Here is an 18,693-nt window from a genome sequence, read left to right on the forward strand (position 1 = left end):
CGTGAGCTACATGCTGGGGCTGTAACTGTGAACACTTAAAATAACTCAGATTCCACATAAAGCTTTACCACAGTATGTAAGATTGATCTTGTTCCAGAGAGTTTATGTTACTAAAATCAATTTTGTTTTCAACAGACTTTAAAAAGACATTGAGATATATGGATATGGATAAATATGTCCTTTTCCTCTGAATAGGTTTCCTTGAGTTTTCAATATATCTTATTTACATATTATATATTACAAGAGTCTAATTGTCCACTTTCAATTTGTTTCTTTTCAACAGCTATTTTGAAGATTTTCGTATTTATTTGAATTAGAAAACACCTTGGTTAGGAAGCAGTTCTTGAATACACACACACACACACACACACACACGCACACACACACGAAGAAACAGATTTATTCCCAAATAAAATTCTCAATAATACATTTATGATTTTCTTACAGATTTTTCAGCTCTGCTTTCTATTTAGGAGGCAGACATTGAGGTATACAGGCACAGGTCTGAGTAGTACCATTTCTTTAATCCTTTTGTTCAAGTTTCTCTAAATATACCGGCCAAAATTTACCGAAGACTAACCTCTGGGACTTGAAAACAAAGAAGAAGAGAAAAACACACACACAAAATTCCTTTCCAAAGCTGTAGGCTTTTATTTAATTGAGGCTGGAGACCTAAGTGACACTCCCTGGTTTGTTTAAAATCTGGAAGAGAAGGTGAGCTGAAGCAGATGGGTCGTTAGGCTTTGAGGCTGTGACGTTTGGAAGCTAGAGTTACACTTTCTTTGAAGCTGTGAATAAACAGCTTGGGAATAGTTTATAATGTTATTTTCTGATACTGGTTTTATTCCATTTGTCTCAGGACACTGAAAAACAACTGTTGGTTAAATTATCTTTAATTATTGTGCAGGAATGTATTGCCTTTAAAATATTTTGACTTCTCATAAAAAGACAAATACTGTATGATTCCACTTACATGATATATCTAATGTAGTCAAGTTCTTAGAGACAGAAAGTAGAGGAGTGGTTGCCAGGGGCCAAAGGGAGTAGGAAATGAGGAGTTGTTACTAAGTAGGTGCAGACCTTCAGTTTTGCCGACAAAAAGAGCCCTGCAGATTCATTACACAACAAAGTGAATGTACTTTACACTAGTGAACTATGCACTTGAAAATAGCTAAGATGGAAAATTTTATGTTATATGTATTTAACTATATTTTTATAAAAATGATGTCTAAAATAGTGCTTTTAGGTTATGGTATATTTTAATACAGTTTTTATTTATTTTTTTAAAATTATACTTTAAGTTCTGGCATACATGCACAGAACGGGCAGATTTGTTATATAGGTATACACATGCCATGGTGGTTTGCTGTGACTGGCTTATTTTACTTAAGCAATACTGGAAGCAATAACATCCTTCCAGTAGCAATAAACCCTTATGCTAGCATGTGCCAGAAGTTCCTTTTTTTGTAAGGCTGAGTAATACCCCACTGTGTGCCTGTACCACGTTGTGTTGACCCAGTCATCGATGGACACTTGGGTTGCTTCTGTCCTTTGTGAATAATGCTACCATAAACTTGGATGTGCAAATACCTGTTTGAGTTCCTGATTTCAATTATTAGTATTGTTGTTATTTGAGACAAGGTCTCAGTCTGTTGCCCAGTCTGGATTGCAATGGCACAATCTCGGCTCACTGCAGCCTCGACCTCCCAAGGCTCAAACAATCCTCCCACTTCAGCTTCCCAAGTAGCTGGGACTACAAGCTTGCACCACCATGCCCAGCTAATTTCATCCTCTTTGTAGAGACAGTGTCTCGCTATGTTGCTCAGACTGATTTGGAACTCCTGAGATCAAATGATCCACCCGTTCTGGCCTCCCAAAGTGCTGGGATCACAGGTGTGAGGCATTGAACCTGGCCCCTGCTTTCAATTATTTTTCCACGCTTTATTTTTTCTGCAGAGCGCTGATTACCATCCAAATGCCCTCTTCCTGCCACCGACTAGAGATGCAAATTCTTTATATTTGGTAGAAAGATGACTCTAAAGGTTGTAATTGTATTGCTTTAAGGACATTAACCAATTTTATTTCTTCTCTTTCTTTTTTTTAGACAAAGTCTCGCTCTGTTGCCCAGGCTTGAGTGCGGTGGCTCGATCTTGGATCACTGCAACCTCCACCTCCCGGGTTCAAGCGATTCTTATGCCTTAGCCTCCCAAGTAGCTGGGATTACAGACACCCGCCACTACGCCCGACTAATTTTTGTGTTTTTAGTAGCGATGGGGTTTCACCTTGTTGGCCAGGCCAGGCTGGTCTTGATATTCTGACCTGAGGTGATCCGCCTGCCTTTGCCTCCCAAAGTGCTGGGATTACAGGATTCAGCTACGATGCCTAGCCACAACAGTTTTATTTCTAACTTAGCAATTTTATTCTAACATTCTTTTAAAAATGTCTATAAATACTTAGGTCCTCCAAATATTCTTTGGACCAGCTTTACCATCGTACTTGTTTCATCATTAATGATTAATAAATCTCTGAAACATGTTCTTTCCAAAAAAAATTTAGACTTCATATACTTGATTTCATTATAACTAAAACAAGTTTATACACAGGCCCATTTAAAAACCTGAAATCTTTCTGAGATTGTATTGGAACTACCCTCCTGATTTAAGTTAATCTCATATAATGTTTTTCATGACATGTGTTTACACAACTGGATAGCATCTTAGAGCTGGAAGAGACTATAGCAATATGGAAATAAATGAAGATCAAAGAAAAGAGACAGGCAAAGGCTATTTATTCAGAGCTCGCATTTGGCAAAGACTCAGAGGCAGGCAGAGCAGTAGGAAGGCTTTATGGGGGAAAAATGTTCAATTAAATTTGGCCTAAAGCTGCCTCCATATGTAATGAATTGCAACCTAACTTAGTATGTAAATAAACTACAACCTATCATAACAGTATATTATTATAACAAGTAGCTGAGTCTTGGCCAATCATAGCAGCCAACTTTTCAGCCAATCACAGACTGCAAACTGTCAAAACGTGTCCAAATAAGGTGAAGGCTGGCCTGTAATCAATCAGGATATTTCTATATGTTATTTCTTTTTTCTTTCTACAAATACTGTGAGCCTTTACTTGTTCAGGGTGCTGCCCAATTCACAAATCATTTCTTTTTCTCAAATAAACTCTGCTAAATTAAGTTTGTGTAAAGTTTTTCATTTATCAACAACAATGAAAAGGCTTCAAGTGTACCTTGACTGGGGACTATTAACTTGGGGAAGGGGCAGGTATGCGCACTAGAAATGGGACATTCTATGTGGTTGGTTAAAGGTGTATATTTACTTTTCCTCAGTTGTTCCTAAGTTGGATACTGGGCCAAAAATTGGGGAAGCTAAGTTATTACTCAAGTCTTGACTGTTTGAGGCCAATTTTTACATGGGTGGTTGTTTAGCTTTTAGGATTATTTCCTAGAGACAGGTCTACTCCCTACAAGTGTGACTGGTACCTCGTAGGTTGACTTCCCAAGCTAGTTACTGTAGATAATAGGCTAGAGTTCTATTTCTAAATGTGATTTGGCAGTTTTCCATCTGTATAAGACTTAGTAATTATCTAATGTAGAAAAATTAAATAAACTAATAAAGGCCAAATGACTATATTTAACTGAATACTACTTTATATGTGTTGGGCACTTTTTAGTTTTCAAAATATTTTAAACTGTAGAATATTATTAGATTTTTAAAATAAAATCAAGGAAGTTAGGTAGGGCTGGTATTTTCTTTGTTTTGTAGGTAAGAAAAATGAGGCTCCCCAAGAGGTGACATGGGTCACAGCCACAGTTGCAAAGCTGAGGCCTCTGACATTCCTGACCCAGATTGCTCAATATATGACAGCCTGTTCTATCTGTGTCCCACAGATTCAGATAATGGTGAACCAAAGTGTGACATTTGTGTTATTACACTGCTGAAAGTTGATAAGGATTTTAACCCAAGTGTAAAAAAAAAAATTCAGATTTTTTGAATCATTTCTGTGATTTTCTAAAAAAATTCCTTATTTGAATTAAACTGCTAACCTGGTGAATTTTACAACTTGTGGTTATTAGATAATCAGATCTTTGAAAATACTATTAGCTCCATTAACATACTTATTATCACTTGATTTTCTAGTTCCATCAGGAATGTTATATTTCCTACACAGATTAGAAAGATGTATGAAGAGCTGAGAAATCTGCAATATAAATAAATTAATTAAATTAAAAATTCATTGAGCAATATGATAGGTGGTGGAGTCAACCACTTTTTAAAAACTGCAAAACAAACAAAACCTCAGTACCTGCCTTAAAATAACTCAAGGCCTTTTGGGAAGAGCAGATACATAGAACTATAAAGCAAGGTCAGTGCAGAGATGACCATGACACTGCAAGACTGGTGAAAGGGTGGGAGGGCTTCAGAGGATACTTAAATTGAGTTACGAGGAGTGAGTAGAGTTAGTTAAGCAAAGAAAGACAAGACATAAGGGCATTCAAAGGAGGGGTGGTAATAGCTGTAGAAAACAGCATTGTTTTTATTGGGGGTGGAGTGGGGAGGAAGAACCTACAACCAATGTAATACAGGGAGGTTAACAGGGAATGACAAAGCTAGAGGGGAAGGAAAGAGCAAGAAGGTGGAGATTCTTGCCGATGATATTAAAGAGCTTAGACATTCTATGGGCAACAGGAGGCTTCTGGAATGATTTTATTCAGGGTTACATTATGATCAGATTTGCATTTTCAATAGATCGTTTTGGCAGTATAAGAAGCTTATACTTTGAGGAGTCAAGGATAGAGTCAGAGACAAGTTGCAGTAATTCAAGTGAGAGGATTAGAGCTGAACCAGAGCAGTTGAGGTAGACATGAAACAAAGTGGAAGAGAAGCGAGAGCAAGACACCCAGAAATAAAATCTGTAGAATCTTCTGACTGATAGATTTGGGGATTATCACTTAAAGAAAGGGAGAGACAAGCTTCTAGCTTGGATAGTTGGTTGGACAGAAAGAACCAGTAGTTTAATAAGAAATTATCAGTTCAGTATCTGAAATGTTCATACAGGGACTCCAGATGGATTCACCTAGCACGCAGCTGGATAAATGAATCTACAGATAAAAAGAATGGTCCAGGCATCTGATAAAATAGTTAGAAATCACTAACAATTTGATGATTGCTAGCTGAATCCTTGAGGACAAAAATCAGAAAGAATATATGTAGCAGAAGAAGCACAGTGGCTAAGCTAGCACCTCGGAAACAACCAATGTGCCAGGGATGCATGGAGGATGAGATGATATAAATGACAAAGGAAAGGTGTTAGATATAGAACACAACACAGGAGGATGGACCATCAGCAAAGCCAAGAGAATTGAAGTTATAAATGAGTGAGCAATCAAATAATTGTCAAATGGCTGAAAAAAAAGGCTTATACATTTGCCAAATAAAAGGCACTAGGTATGTTATCAGGAGCAGATTTGATAGCATGGTTTGGCTGAATTTTTGTGAAGATTAGAAAGTAAAGAGAGTGAGTGTGAAGTACTCTTAAATAAGTGTACTCAGAGATGAGCACAAGGGAGGAGTTACTAAAGGTTCGTCGAGGTACTCTTTTTCCAAAAAGAAAATTGTATTTCCCAGAGATACTAGTCTACACAACTCAGAAAAAAGGCCCCCTGGAGTCTATGTTTCTGTTATATTTAAATGTTGTAGTCTCCAAGTCTGAGTTTCCAACAACATATTGAGACAATTTTAGAAAATCACACTAATTTTTTGAAAGTAATTTAGGAAGAACTTTACTCTTGTTTAACAGAATATAATTCTGGTTACTACACAGAATCAACAGAGGAACTGAAAGTCCGAAGCCACAGCACGGAGCCATTACCAAAGTTGGACAACAAGGAAAGAGGCCATCATGGGGCATCTTCCTCCAGAGAGCCGGTCAAAGCTCAGGAATGGGATGGAACACCAGGGCCACCTGTGGTCACCAGTCGACTGGGAAGATGCTCTGTGAGCCCCACCTTGTTAGCAGGAAACCACAGTTCAGGTAAGGCAGATTATGATCTCACAGATGGTAATTCTTCCTGTCTCTAGAAACTACTTTCATGCAGTATCACTTACAAAATTTTCACAACAAATATCTCTGTCTCTACACAGAGAGGCAACACAAGTAGCCATTCACATAGATTACGTAAAGGGACATAACAATATATTGTACCACTTGAAAATACAACTATTTACAGAGATGAAAGATACCTAAATGGTGCTTCTTGGAGCTATGCAAGACAGCAGCCTTGAAAACTTAAAATGTTTTATACTACTTCAAAAATATCTAGAGGCCTCATCTAAAGCAGTTTCAACTTGTGAAGTTTGAGTAATTTAGAATTTATGTTTCCTTTGCTTCAAAAAATATTTTACGCAACTGATAAAAAATGAACAAAAGTAACATTGAGAACAGAAATGTAACAAAGATAATCTGAAAGCAGTAAAGAAAGTCAATATTAGGAGGCATCTGAAATGGTGAGCTGAAGATGATAACTGGGCATTGGGAGTGGCACTAAATTCCCAAATCTAAGTCAGAGGAAATGTAAAAGTTTTAATCTAATGTACCTTTAAATGTCACGAGTTAAAATTAAAATCTGCAATGCAATTTTACATGATTAATAGGTAGATATTATTAAACATCAACTTTTTAAAAAACAGCATATGTTTGCTTTGAATTTATTAATCTATGTGTTGGACTCACAGAGAGTTGTCAATTGAAATAAACAACAAATAATCAAGGAACCTCCTGTAGTTTCAGGTTTCTATTTCTTAAGAGTGTTAGAGCTCCAAAGAAAAGACTAATCCTTTAATATTCTTTTCAGCTCTGATGCTCATCTTAGAAAGCAATTTACATGAATTTAGCTTGTGGTCTCTCAGACAGTCATACACAAGTTAAAATTGGAATAGGATGAATGGTCTCTGCAATTGCTGAGGGATATTCCTGGAACAATACCCAGGCAGGAGCAAAGTACTAGCTTCCTCAGGCTTAACATGTAACTTGAAGCTTTGGTGGTAGAGCTATAGCACATATATGGATAACCAACTCTAAAGCATGAGTTAAAATTTGGCCAAAGGAATACTATATGAATTTAACAGAAATTTCAAAGTATATTTTTGATAGTAAAGTATAAATTGCTATAGGTGTGCATTTTGTAACAAAGAAAAAGAAACATAAAGAACAAATAGTTGGTTTTTTTTGTTTTTTTTTTGTTTTTGAGACAGAGTTTCACTCTTGTTGCCCAGGCTGGAGTGCAATGGTGCGATCTTGGCTCACTGCAACCTCCAGCTCCCGGGTTCAAGTGATTCTCCTGCCTCAGCCTCCCTAGTAGCTGAGCTTACAGGTGCCCACCACCATGCCCAGCTAATTTTTTGTATTTTTAGTAGAGACAGGGTTTCACTCTGTTGGCCAGGCTGGTCTCGAACTCCTGACCTCAGGAAATACACTCACCTAAGCCTCCCAAAGTGCTGGGATTACAGGCTTGAGCCACTGTGCCTGGCTCACAAATAGTGTTTTTATGGGAAAAAAGTCACTTCCCCAAAAAACTTTGACTTCACTATTTGATTGAGTCTTATGATTAGTTTGGGGCTTATTAGTAGTTTTAAAGAATTATCAAAATTTGTACCAGTTCTATTGAAAATATGTGAACAATATATACTTCTATTGTGGGTAGATATATATTTTATAAAAATCAGAAGCATTCTCTGGGTTTCTATTATGTTATAGCCACAGTTCTATGATCTGAGAGTACAATGACAAAAAAGATAACCTTACATTTAAGTGCTCAAACTCTAGAGCAAGACAGACAAATAGATAACTGCAGTATACTATGTGTTTCAGTCAGGATTCTCTAGAGAAACAGAACCAATAGGATACATAGATTTAAATATATAAAGAGATTTATTATGAGGGATTAGTTCACATAATTATGGAGGCAGAAAAGTCTCATTATCTGCTTTCTGCAAGCTGTAGGCCCAGGAAAGGCAGAGTTCTAGTCCAAGCTCAAAGGCCTGAGAACTAGGGTAGTCAATGGTGTAAGTCCCAATCGGAGTCAAAAATCCCAAAAGCTAGAATGCAGAGTGCAAGAGAAGACAGATGTCCCAGCTGAAGAAGAGAGAGTAGATTTGCTCTTCATTCTCTGTTCCATTCTATTCAAATCCTCAACACATTGGATGATGCCCACCTACCTAGGTGAGGGTGATTCTCTTTACTTAGCCTAGTGATTCAGATACTAATCTCTTCCAGAAATACCCTCACATATACACCCAGAAATGTTTTGCCAGCTATCTGGGCATTCCTTAACCCAGTCAAATTGACACATAAAATCACATGTGTTATACAAAAATATGAATACTATGGGAAACAGAAGATGTCTTGTGTTTCTGGGTACACGAGGCCGGGTAATTTATTAAGAAAAGAGGTGTATTTGGCTCATGATTCTGCAGGCTGGGAAGTTCAAGAAGCATGGAGCTGGCTTCTGCTCACCATGAGGTTGGGGCTTCTGTGCTGGGTCAAAACATGGTGGAAGTTCAAAGGGGAAGTAGATATGTATGAAGAGGCAAAACTCAATGGGCATCTGGCTTTATGGGAACCCACTCTCTCAAGAACCAGTCTAGTCTCACCAAAGTGAGAACTCACTTACTACCTCAAGAACAGCAGCAAGCCATTCATGAAGATTCACCCTCATGACACAGACCCCTCCCTCTAGGCCCCACCTCTCAACACTGCTGCATTGGGGATGAGATTTCAACATGAGTTTTGGTGAGAACAAGCCATATCCAAATCACAGCTGAAGAGAAATCAGTTAGTTCTTCCTGGGACAGTGTGATTTTAGCAGTAATAGTCGGGAGCTTTTGGTAGATAAATAATATTTGCTTGAAGAAGTTATATGTGAGCTAGAACTTGAAACAAAGAGTTGCTCACCAGGAAGATGAAGAAAAAAGTCAGCCTTCTGGATAAAAACCTAAAATTCTATGGGATGGAACAAAAAGTGTTTGGTATAAAGGATTAGGGAAAATTGAAGAAACTGCAAAGGTAGGTGGTGGTGACAAGATAGCAAAAGTCCTGAAGGGTCTTGTTATTAATTAGAAAGCCTTTCAGCTATGAAGTATAAATTACCAGAGGCTTAAGCAATAATAGCCTTTGTTCGCACCCTTAGCATCAAGCCTCAAGGTAGGCAGTTCCAGGTGTTTTGCAGCTGTTCAGGGATGTCAAGGACCCAGGAACTTTGTATCCTTCAATTCTTCTGTTCTGCTACCCTTGATGATTGTTTTTATGATGACAAAGCTGATGGACTATACAGTTCTGGGCATCATACCTCAAAGATTCTCCATTTCATCTAATTGGTCAGAAGTGGGAAACATCTTGTCTGGTCCAATCTCTGAGTGAAGGAGAATCGGATTTCCATGGGCTTGTAGAGAACCCCTTTTCCCCTAAAGCAAAGGTCCTTTGCCTTCCATCTGGAAATGAAATCAAAAGCCTATTAGCAGGGATAAAAGGGGGAATGATGTTGCATAAGCAGTAGATGGTGTCTGCCATCTTGTAATTAGGTTTTTAAGTTTATGTGGTGGATATTTGGATATTTTTGTAGTTATTTACTGTTTTTTTAAGGATAAGGATAATGTAATTCAGTTTACATCACGAAACACCCAATGATGACTCTGTGGCTTTAAACTTGGTGATTGGGAAGTCATTTACTGAGATAGAGACAGTCAATGTGAGATACGGAGCAAGGTTTATGAGGGAAAGTCAGGACTTAACAGTTTGCCTATGTTAAGTTAGAAATGCTCTGGGACATCAAATTGAAAAACCAGTAGATTGTTCAGATTATAGATCTGTAGCTAAAGAGATTTAGTGGGTTTGAAACTGAGACTAGACTCCTTTGGCGTGGTTAGAACAGTAAGACTGGATGAGTCTAAACTAGGAGAGCAGGAAATTCAGATGACACCCTAGGGAAATCCAGACATTTCAAAGTGTGGGCAAATACGTAGAAATGAAACAGTTAGCTAGTCCATAATCAAACTTTTTGGAACACTTAGTTACATATAAATTGATAAACATGTACCGTACAGTGTCTTTACACTTTGATATGAATATTCTAATAAATTCAGAGTGTAAACAGAATTTATACCATACTTTCACTTTCTTCCACATCAAAACCCCAAAGCATCTCTTTTGGTTTACAGCATGTAAAATCTGCCCTCCTGAGTTTTTTAGCACTGTTTGTAGAGCAGGAAATTGTCTACTGACCAGAAGAAATGACATATATGTTTTTAGTCCCTCAGATTCTTTATCTTAGATTATGAAGGAGGTAGACAAAGATGGAAGAAGAAATAAATTCTGTTAAGTTTTAAATAATGAGAAGGTTGTATTCATATTAGAAGAAATGCAAAACAGAGGGGCAAGTGTAGACTTACATATATAATGTCAGTGCAAGCCAGTTGCTTATGTGAAAGCGAAACTCAAATTAATGTTACCATTACTTGAACGTCTAGTCTACCCTTCTACTACTTTTCAGGAAAGAAAAGGAGAACGGGAAAAATATTGTGTTGTTAGCTTTTATTTTTCTGAAGAGAAAGAACATAAATGGTGCCAGTTCTGAACTAGAAAATGCCAAAAATGGCAAAAATGTATAGAGTATCTGAAGTTCACACTCACCTTTGGTGGTGTTTTGTTTTGTTTTGTTCTGTTTTTGAGATGGAGTCCCACCCTGTCACCCAGGCTGGAGTCTCACCTTGCCACCCAGGCTGGAATGCAATGGCATGATCTCAGCTCACTGAAACCTCTGCCTCCCGGGTTCAAGAGATTCTCCTCCCTCAGCCTCCCGGGTAGCTAGGATTACAGGCACCCACCACCATGCCTGGCTAATTTTCGTATTTTTAGTAGAGACGGGGTTTCACCACATTGATCAGGCTAGTCTCGAACTCCTGACCTCAGGTGATCCACCTGCCTAGGCGACCTCCCGAAGTGCTGGGATTGTCCGGCCACCTTTGGTGTTTTAAGCAAACCATGCACTACTTGAATATTCATCAATGAGATGGTCTTTGTCCAAAATAAGCAAGTAGATACATCAAGAGGGAGTTTTAGACTTTCTGTTTTGGAACAGAAAACAAGAGTCAGTATTAACTGTTTCTCCTTCTTCTCTTTACACTTCCTCATCATTATTGCCTCCTTGTCCCTGGGTACTCAACTCCATACCTCACACTAGAGAGGAAAGAAGATTCTACTTATAAACCCTGCCTTCCTCTGTCAAGTTTCTGCTTCCTTGTCTGTTTCTCTCTGTCCCCCCTCCACACTGATATACATACAAACTTCTACCAGTCATAGGCTATTGCTTTACCAAAAGTAGTTGAGCCACTTGAAATGGCTGTTCTTAACAGCTCTTTTGAGAAATGAAGGAATTGCTCAAGTAAAGCAAATGTGTCAGGAGATCTCAATTCTAATTAACATTAACACTGGTTGCTGGGGTACTTTGTTAAAGTCACTGTTGTTTAGTAAATCAGAGATTCCCCAGAGGGTGCTTCTTGAAGGCAGTGGAGAACTGGGACCCAAATGCTCATGAACATAATAGGAAAGTGTGAGGAGATTATACAAGTAAATATGGTATTGACGAAAACTCAGATTTCAACAACTGAACCCATTAACAAATAGTTTCCACACAGCTTGTATCCAACTCTGTTATGGTTTCTGGGGAAACACACACACCTACCCACTATAGGGTATGTAAAATACAATCTCTGGCCCTCAAAGATTTTACTATGTTTCTTTATGACACAGAACTATTGAACACAAATTAATTAGGTTACAATTAAATGTATTATTTTCATTATTATCTACTGCTTACTATACATTTAAAATCATTCAGAGAACAATTAATTAGTGTAGGCTTGAAAAATGATGGAGAGATTAATGGAAGACATGGAGTCTTACATCAGGATTATTCTAGATCTTCTTAAAAATCATTATAATTATCAATTGAGTGGAAAGAGCATATTCCACATGGGATGAAAAAGGTGAAGAGACACACCTGCCCTGGCTTGGCCCTGCCAGGCCACCCTGACAGAGGTGTTTTTTGAAGTGAACTCAGCCCTTGGCTTATGAACAAAGTGGTATCATACCCACACGTGCACACAGACGTATATAGGCACACAGGGTTTATAGTGCAACATTCAAATCTAAACAAGAATGAAAACCCTATAAAGGGAAGGATCAGCTATATTATAAAACCCTTGGCTTCTGTGTGTTCAACTTTCTGTTCTTCTGCTGTTCTGAAAAGGTCTAAGATGAGATGCTAATTGAGATTCCTTCAGGACAGACAGGTATCATTAGCAAGCGAAGCAGGAAAGATGCCTTCCTTCATGTATTTTACCTATACATGAAGCACATAGAAATGTACTTCACTCCCACAAAGGAAAATGTTTTTTCCCACTTTTCTTGAAACTTGAAGCCCTTTTGTTCTCAGTTCTATATTCCCACATTTGTTAGAAGCATTGCTAAGGAGAAATATTTCTCCATTACAAGGAAAATCTATTGCAAGCTGATGCGCCTCAGGACTCAATGATGGAAATGCAGGTGACCTGGAAAGCATAGGGGCACCCCAAGTAGACAAAAGCTACTCAGTGCCAGCTGATGCTGCCATGAGAAATGCTCGCCCAGGGTTCCCAGATTTAATTGCTATTATGTGAAATCTCCCAACTTTTAAATGTAGTTCAATTTTTAGAAAACATTGAGTAGAATAATTCACTTCTTTTAGCTGGGTAAGACCCAAAGACCACACACTTGCATTTTCTGGTTTGTAAAATCAAGCGGTGACCATTAGGTGGAAGCATGGATTTGACCCTGTGGCACAGAGAAGCTGCTTTCTACCGGAAGCAGCAGGTCCCAGTAGATACCTTGTCCTCCTGGCTTTTATTTTCCAGAAGCTGCTGCTCCTGGACAAGGAAATGCTAGCAATAGCAACACTGATGAGAGAGAGACACGCAGCCTTTGATGGTCAGGGAAGGAAGGGGGAATTCCTTAGCACTAAAAGAGGAACAGAGGTTTAGAATTCCATGAATAGTGAGGACCAGCAGCCTAATCCTTCATAGCACCCTTGCAAAATGGCATGACCTCTAACTGGTAGAGAAGTTGGGTGGGGTAGAGTTTGCATAGGCTGGGCCTTATACACCATATGGTTCTAACCTTCAAAATATAGAATTCTGTACTTCAAGGGGCCCTTTGTGCTTGCACAGTAGACACCCCGTGTGACAACCAGTATGAGCTAAAGACTAAGAGGACCATATTATATATTCTGCTCTGCAGAACAGTTCTGGGACTTCATGACCCATTGTAGGGAAACATTTTCTGTCATCATTTATGATTCAGTCCTTCATATCCAAGAGGAGTCTTGTACACACAAGTTCAGAAAAGTGAAAAAGGGGACATAGTTTTCTTTTTTTAGTGTGTAAGTAAATCACACTTGGCAGCAATATTAATAAATTTTTTAGTGTCAATTATTTGATGAAATAACAAAACACTGCTGTGACCCACTTTATCTATCTTTACAGGAGAGATCAAGTAAATCTCACTGTGTAGGTTATGATGAGGATTAAATTTAAAAATGCATGGAAATGCTTGGTACAAAGCCGGTTTACAATAGCTAGTAGACAAACGTTTATTCTGTTCCCATTCAATTTTACTGGAACAATACCTGTCTTTTTCTAGGACCAAGACTAGATGTTTTCTTTTGAAAGATCAGCACATTGCAAATATGAAAAGACATTTCTTTAGCAAAACATAAGTGGTTATGAGGCCACTATTAGTGCAACAGTGTATGCTTCATTGACTTGTGCATTTTTCAACAAAGATTTGTGGCCAGCATGATGATCCTTTTTGGATTTCCTTGAGTCTGCATTTATAGATGGAATTTGGAGGAAGAGTGAGGGGCAGACCTTGAGACTTGGTTGCTGCATTGTACACAGTTATCAAAGAAGTAATCCTAATCTCTCACAATGCTGCCATTCTGCTTAGAAGCAATGAATAGGATTTAAAACCAGGTTGTCAAGGATGTGGGAATCACAAGAAAATATTGACGTCTGCAGATGTGAACATCTTCTCTAATAAATATCCAGCTTGAGATTCATTCATCTATTCCTTTAGTCATTTATTCCCTTTGTGTTTATTTTCTAACTAAAATTTCTTCAACATCTACTTTGTGTTGTGCAGGGGGGGAGGACAGGAATATATATAATATACCCTGGACTCATATTCTAGCAGTTAAAGCAGAAAATAAAACAACCGATTATTCCAAAGAATGTTATAAGTAAGCCAAGCACAACTGGCTAAAGGGAAGGCCATTCAAACAAGCTTCCTGGAGAATGTGACACTAAATTTGATACTAGCATCATGAGTAGGAACCAGGCAAATAAGAGATGACAGTTTTTCCTGCAGCTCACTCAGGAATGTGGATAAAAACTTTGCCTTTAGAATCTGGTTAATATTCAACTTTTTAATATATCTACGTAATTTCTAAGCTGTGTCTTCTTTTCTTTCTTTCATTTCTTCATGTGGCCCAGCTCCTTCAGGATGCCAAGGTTTCTCCTAATGGTCCTAATTATTCCCCTCTCCCTATATTCATGCCCTTGGTAATGTGCTTTCATAGCTCTTTATCAAGAAGTAAAGTCAATTTCCCATCCCTTGAATCTGGACTGGTCTTGAGTCTTGCATTGACCAGTAGAGTGAGATGGAAGTGACTGCATGTCAATTCTGGGCCTTGGCCTCGTGAGGTGTGAATGCTTTCATGGCTCTTTTCCAACCCTGCCACCACCATGTGAACTTGCCTGGGCTAGCCTGTTGGAGGATAAAATACAATAGAGGAGAACCCCCAAAATGTGGGAAAGCACAGCATGGAATAGCAGAACCATCTACTTGACCCACATTTGACTAGAGATGCATGAGTGAGCCTGGCTGAGACCAGAAAAATCACCCAGAAGACCCACAGTCTCATGAGCAAAACTAAATGAGTGTCATTTTAAGACACTGAGTTTGGGTGTGGCATGACACAGATACCTTGATCTGTTTGTATTTTGCTATTTTTCTTCCAAGTGAAAATGCTTGATTGCTTTATTATTATTAGGTAATAGTATAGTAGTATAATAACAGGTAGAGTATGCTCATTAACAAAAAGTTAAAGTAAAAAATGGAACTCTACTCGCTTGCCTTTTCCTTCACCATCTCACTTTAGGAAGTATTTATTGTATTAAACCATTATGTTTTCATAGTTTAGGGACTGAGTATTGATAAGGATATGAGTTCTCTTTTATATTCATTTTTATTATGCAACAGGAACAGCAAACCAATCTGATGGAGTTCGGGTGTTCATTATAATTTAGACTTCACTGTAGGCTGTTCTCTAACTTCCTGCTTGGCTCCACTTCAGCCCTGGGCAGCTGTGAACTTCCAGAGCTACGACCCTCAAGGCTGCCATTCTGTGCAGTCAGATCATGCATCAGAAGACAATTCTTCACATCTGCTCTCCTTTCCAGTTCTAATTGGGTGCTTGGTGACTTCCCCAGGGAACATTTGCCAGGTTCTGCTGCCTGGTTCTGTTTACTGTTTTCTCACTCTGCAGTTTAACTCTCCCTTTCTAAATTCGAGAAGCAAATATGTAACAGAATTCTCATTTGGAGGGGCCTTGGAGGGTACTGTAAGCTGTATCCCCAAGACTCCCACTTTTATTTCTCTGTGGAAAACTGTGACTTCTGCAGGCTAGAATGCGTGTTTATCAGAGAAAGTTTTATTTCAGGATGTCTCCTGATACTGGTAGTATGGCTTTGAGAAACAACCAGAAAACGAGAACTGGGAGGGAGTTAACCATTTTAAATGGTCAAAGCCTGTCTTTCTAGAGTTTGAATGTAAATAAACAGGGTACAAAATGCAAAAGGCTAATTACAAAATAATAGAAGATAATTACTCTCACATTCCAAGGCGAAAAGCTTGACTGCAGAAGCAGAGCTTGCAAAGGAGATGATCCGAATGAATATTGTTGTCCTTAACTGAACTCTCATTTCTAGCCTAGGAAAGTGATTAGAGGCTGAGAGAGACAGAGACTAGATATTAGAGAGAATTTTAAATAGACTCTAGATATTAGAGGGAATTTTAAATAGACTGTGTGTGTGTGTGTGTGTGTGTGTGTGTGTGTGTGTGTGTGTGTGTGTGTGTGGTGTGAGAGGGGGGTGAGAGAGAGGGAGACAGAGAGATGAGTGTCCATCCAATAGATGAGGGGTGAGAAGTGTCTCCCCCAGTGGAAAGTCAAATGAGAGAGACTTTAATGGAACCACTTAGAAAACTTGGTATTATTTCTAACAGTTTGAGGGACAGAGCGGAAGGAAAAAGCACAAGCGACTGGGTGAATGGTCTGTGACCACACAGAAAGTTGCTTAGCAAGTAACTGTTCGGCCGCCGATGGTGGGTTAAAGATGTGTATAAAGTGTGTTTTCTATGGACCAGATTTGGTCCTGGAGAGGAAGTCTGGAGGTGGCCTAGATCATGAGAGTGCCTGGAGCAGCCAGGACTCTCAGGATGTGTTTCAAAGTGCCCTACAGGATACCCAGTTACCCACGAAAGACATAGAGCGAACAGCCATGATGTCTCCAGGTGAGAGATGGTCAACCAATCAGAGGAGGCCTTCAGGGACACTGGAAAGCACCCCAAGAAGACATAGCTTCAGTGTCAAACACCTTCCCCAGCCAGAGGGTGAGAGACACTAGCCTGTGCCAGGCCCTTGAAGACCTTTCCTTTCCCCATCTCTCCTGTTCTCTCCTGTTTCTGCCCAGATGAGAGCAGGCATTGTGGGGACCAAGTTGGGAACAGAGATGGAAGAACAGGGAGAGGAGGCCAAGACAGGCCATCTCTTCTGTTTGCCAGGAGCTGGCCCAAAGTGGGCCAAGGGAGAAGTGTTTCCTTGAGATAATGTTCACAGTTTTGATTAATGTAAGTAACTGGGCACTTAAGTTATTACTTCAATAAGACTTTTTGTAACTAAAAGAAACTGAAAGATGTTTAATCATCAAAGTGAAAAAAAAAAAAGTCCTGGAACTCAGTAGAGAGTTTCTCTAAAGCACAAGAAAGACCTTCGCTCCCCCAGAACAGGTTGGTATAGCTCTGGCTTCTGGGGAGAAAAAAATAATACCGTTTTCTGATGCATATAAGATCCTGTATGTTCAAACAAACAGTTAAATTGACAAGTTTAAAGAGAACAGACTCTGGTATAATTTTTAAAAATTGCTCTAAGGTTATTGCAGATTATATGTAACCTGAGTTGTGGAATTTAAGTTTATTACCTTTGTGGGTTATCTGTGACCCGTTTAAAATAATGTCTTATTTTTATTACACCAGAGCTTTTCAAATGCCTTTATGTGTACTATCTCATTTGTACTTCACAAAAACCTGTGCATCAATGGGCTGGTATCATTATCTGACATTTTTTTCTTTCCTTTTATTTTTTGGTGATAAAACTGAGGCTCAAGAGAAATCAAGTCAATTGCCCAGATTCACTGATAAGTAGTAGATTCAAATAAAGAAATGAACTCTGGGTTTCTAATTCCTACTACAGCTCTCTTCCCATGATTTAGTTAGGCTGGGTTTCTCTATTTCCACCTCTGTGCTCCCAGGTTTATTCATTTATTCACATTCACTTATTCTTTCATTTATTTCGTCTATTTTATTCAATATAAAATTACCAACCATTGAGTACATGCCAGTGAGGGAGAGAGCCATTACAGAAATGACAGAAGTTTAAAACTGTAATTACAATCGGTGATGAAAGGAGAGTGACAGCACGCTTCCTTTAGAGTGTGTTTCAATGCATCCTAATAACCTGGGGACTGAGCTCTCAAGGTGAATTAGGAAGAAGAGCAATCAAGGAAGAGGACGTAGGAGATGCCAGAACCCTGTGACGCCATGACCCACATAATTGAGGAGCTAAAAGGAGGGCAGAGAAGAAGCTGAGAACCTGACAAGGGTGAGAGTGAGCCAGCCATATCCATGACTCAGGTCTTACCTGAAAGTGACAGGAAGCCATTTATGGATTTTTAACCCAGGGCTTATGTGATCACATATACAGAGTCAGCTAATTTATGATCATCTATCCTAAACGAAGGGAAACAGATTTATGGAGATCAACATGAACAGGCTGCCCCAAATAACCTGCCTTATAAATCCAAAGGAGAACTGTTATCTTCGCTCTCTAACCCATGAGATTTCACCTTTCCTATACCTAATAGAGAGGTATTTTTCACTGATGTTGGTATCTATAAAAATTAATTATTGAGCACCTGAGCAGCCATGTTACACATGTGTTTTTGTTGTTCTTTTCAAAAATCAGCAACATTATGTATGTTTGTCTTTCTTTGGTCCAGTCATTTACTCACTCAGTGAGAACACTACGAGGTGACAAAAGGATGACCCCTGCCTTCAAGGAGCTTATTTATGCCTGTGATCTCAGTTGGTTTTATACAGCAAGGGGGCCTTAGTGCCTCTGATTCAGTAAAACGGGGAACTAGTCCTAGCCTTTGCTGCTTTGTGAAATTTCATCAAACCCTTTGTGTTCTTATTCCCATTTTTTTTTTTTCTAGGAAGGTGGTTAGCTAAAGTTATGGGACCAGCCTAGAG

At 38.9% G+C, this 18,693-nt stretch overlaps 1 protein-coding gene across 7 annotated transcripts in view; it reads left to right on the top strand.

Annotated features, from left to right (window-relative positions):
- Positions 1-18,693, top strand: part of NYAP2 (neuronal tyrosine-phosphorylated phosphoinositide-3-kinase adaptor 2) — a 330,902-nt gene that overhangs the window by 224,667 nt on the left and 87,542 nt on the right. For all 7 annotated transcript variants that reach the window (XM_063645748.1, XM_055290808.2, XM_055290803.2 and 4 more), the window contains one exon: positions 5,839-6,048. In XM_063645748.1, coding sequence (XP_063501818.1) covers positions 5,839-6,048 — 210 coding nt within the window. The remainder of the gene's footprint in view (positions 1-5,838; positions 6,049-18,693) is intronic.

The sequence above is a fragment of the Symphalangus syndactylus genome, chromosome 8, assembly GCF_028878055.3.
Source record: "Symphalangus syndactylus isolate Jambi chromosome 8, NHGRI_mSymSyn1-v2.1_pri, whole genome shotgun sequence".
In the NCBI taxonomy this organism is placed as follows: domain Eukaryota; kingdom Metazoa; phylum Chordata; class Mammalia; order Primates; family Hylobatidae; genus Symphalangus; species Symphalangus syndactylus.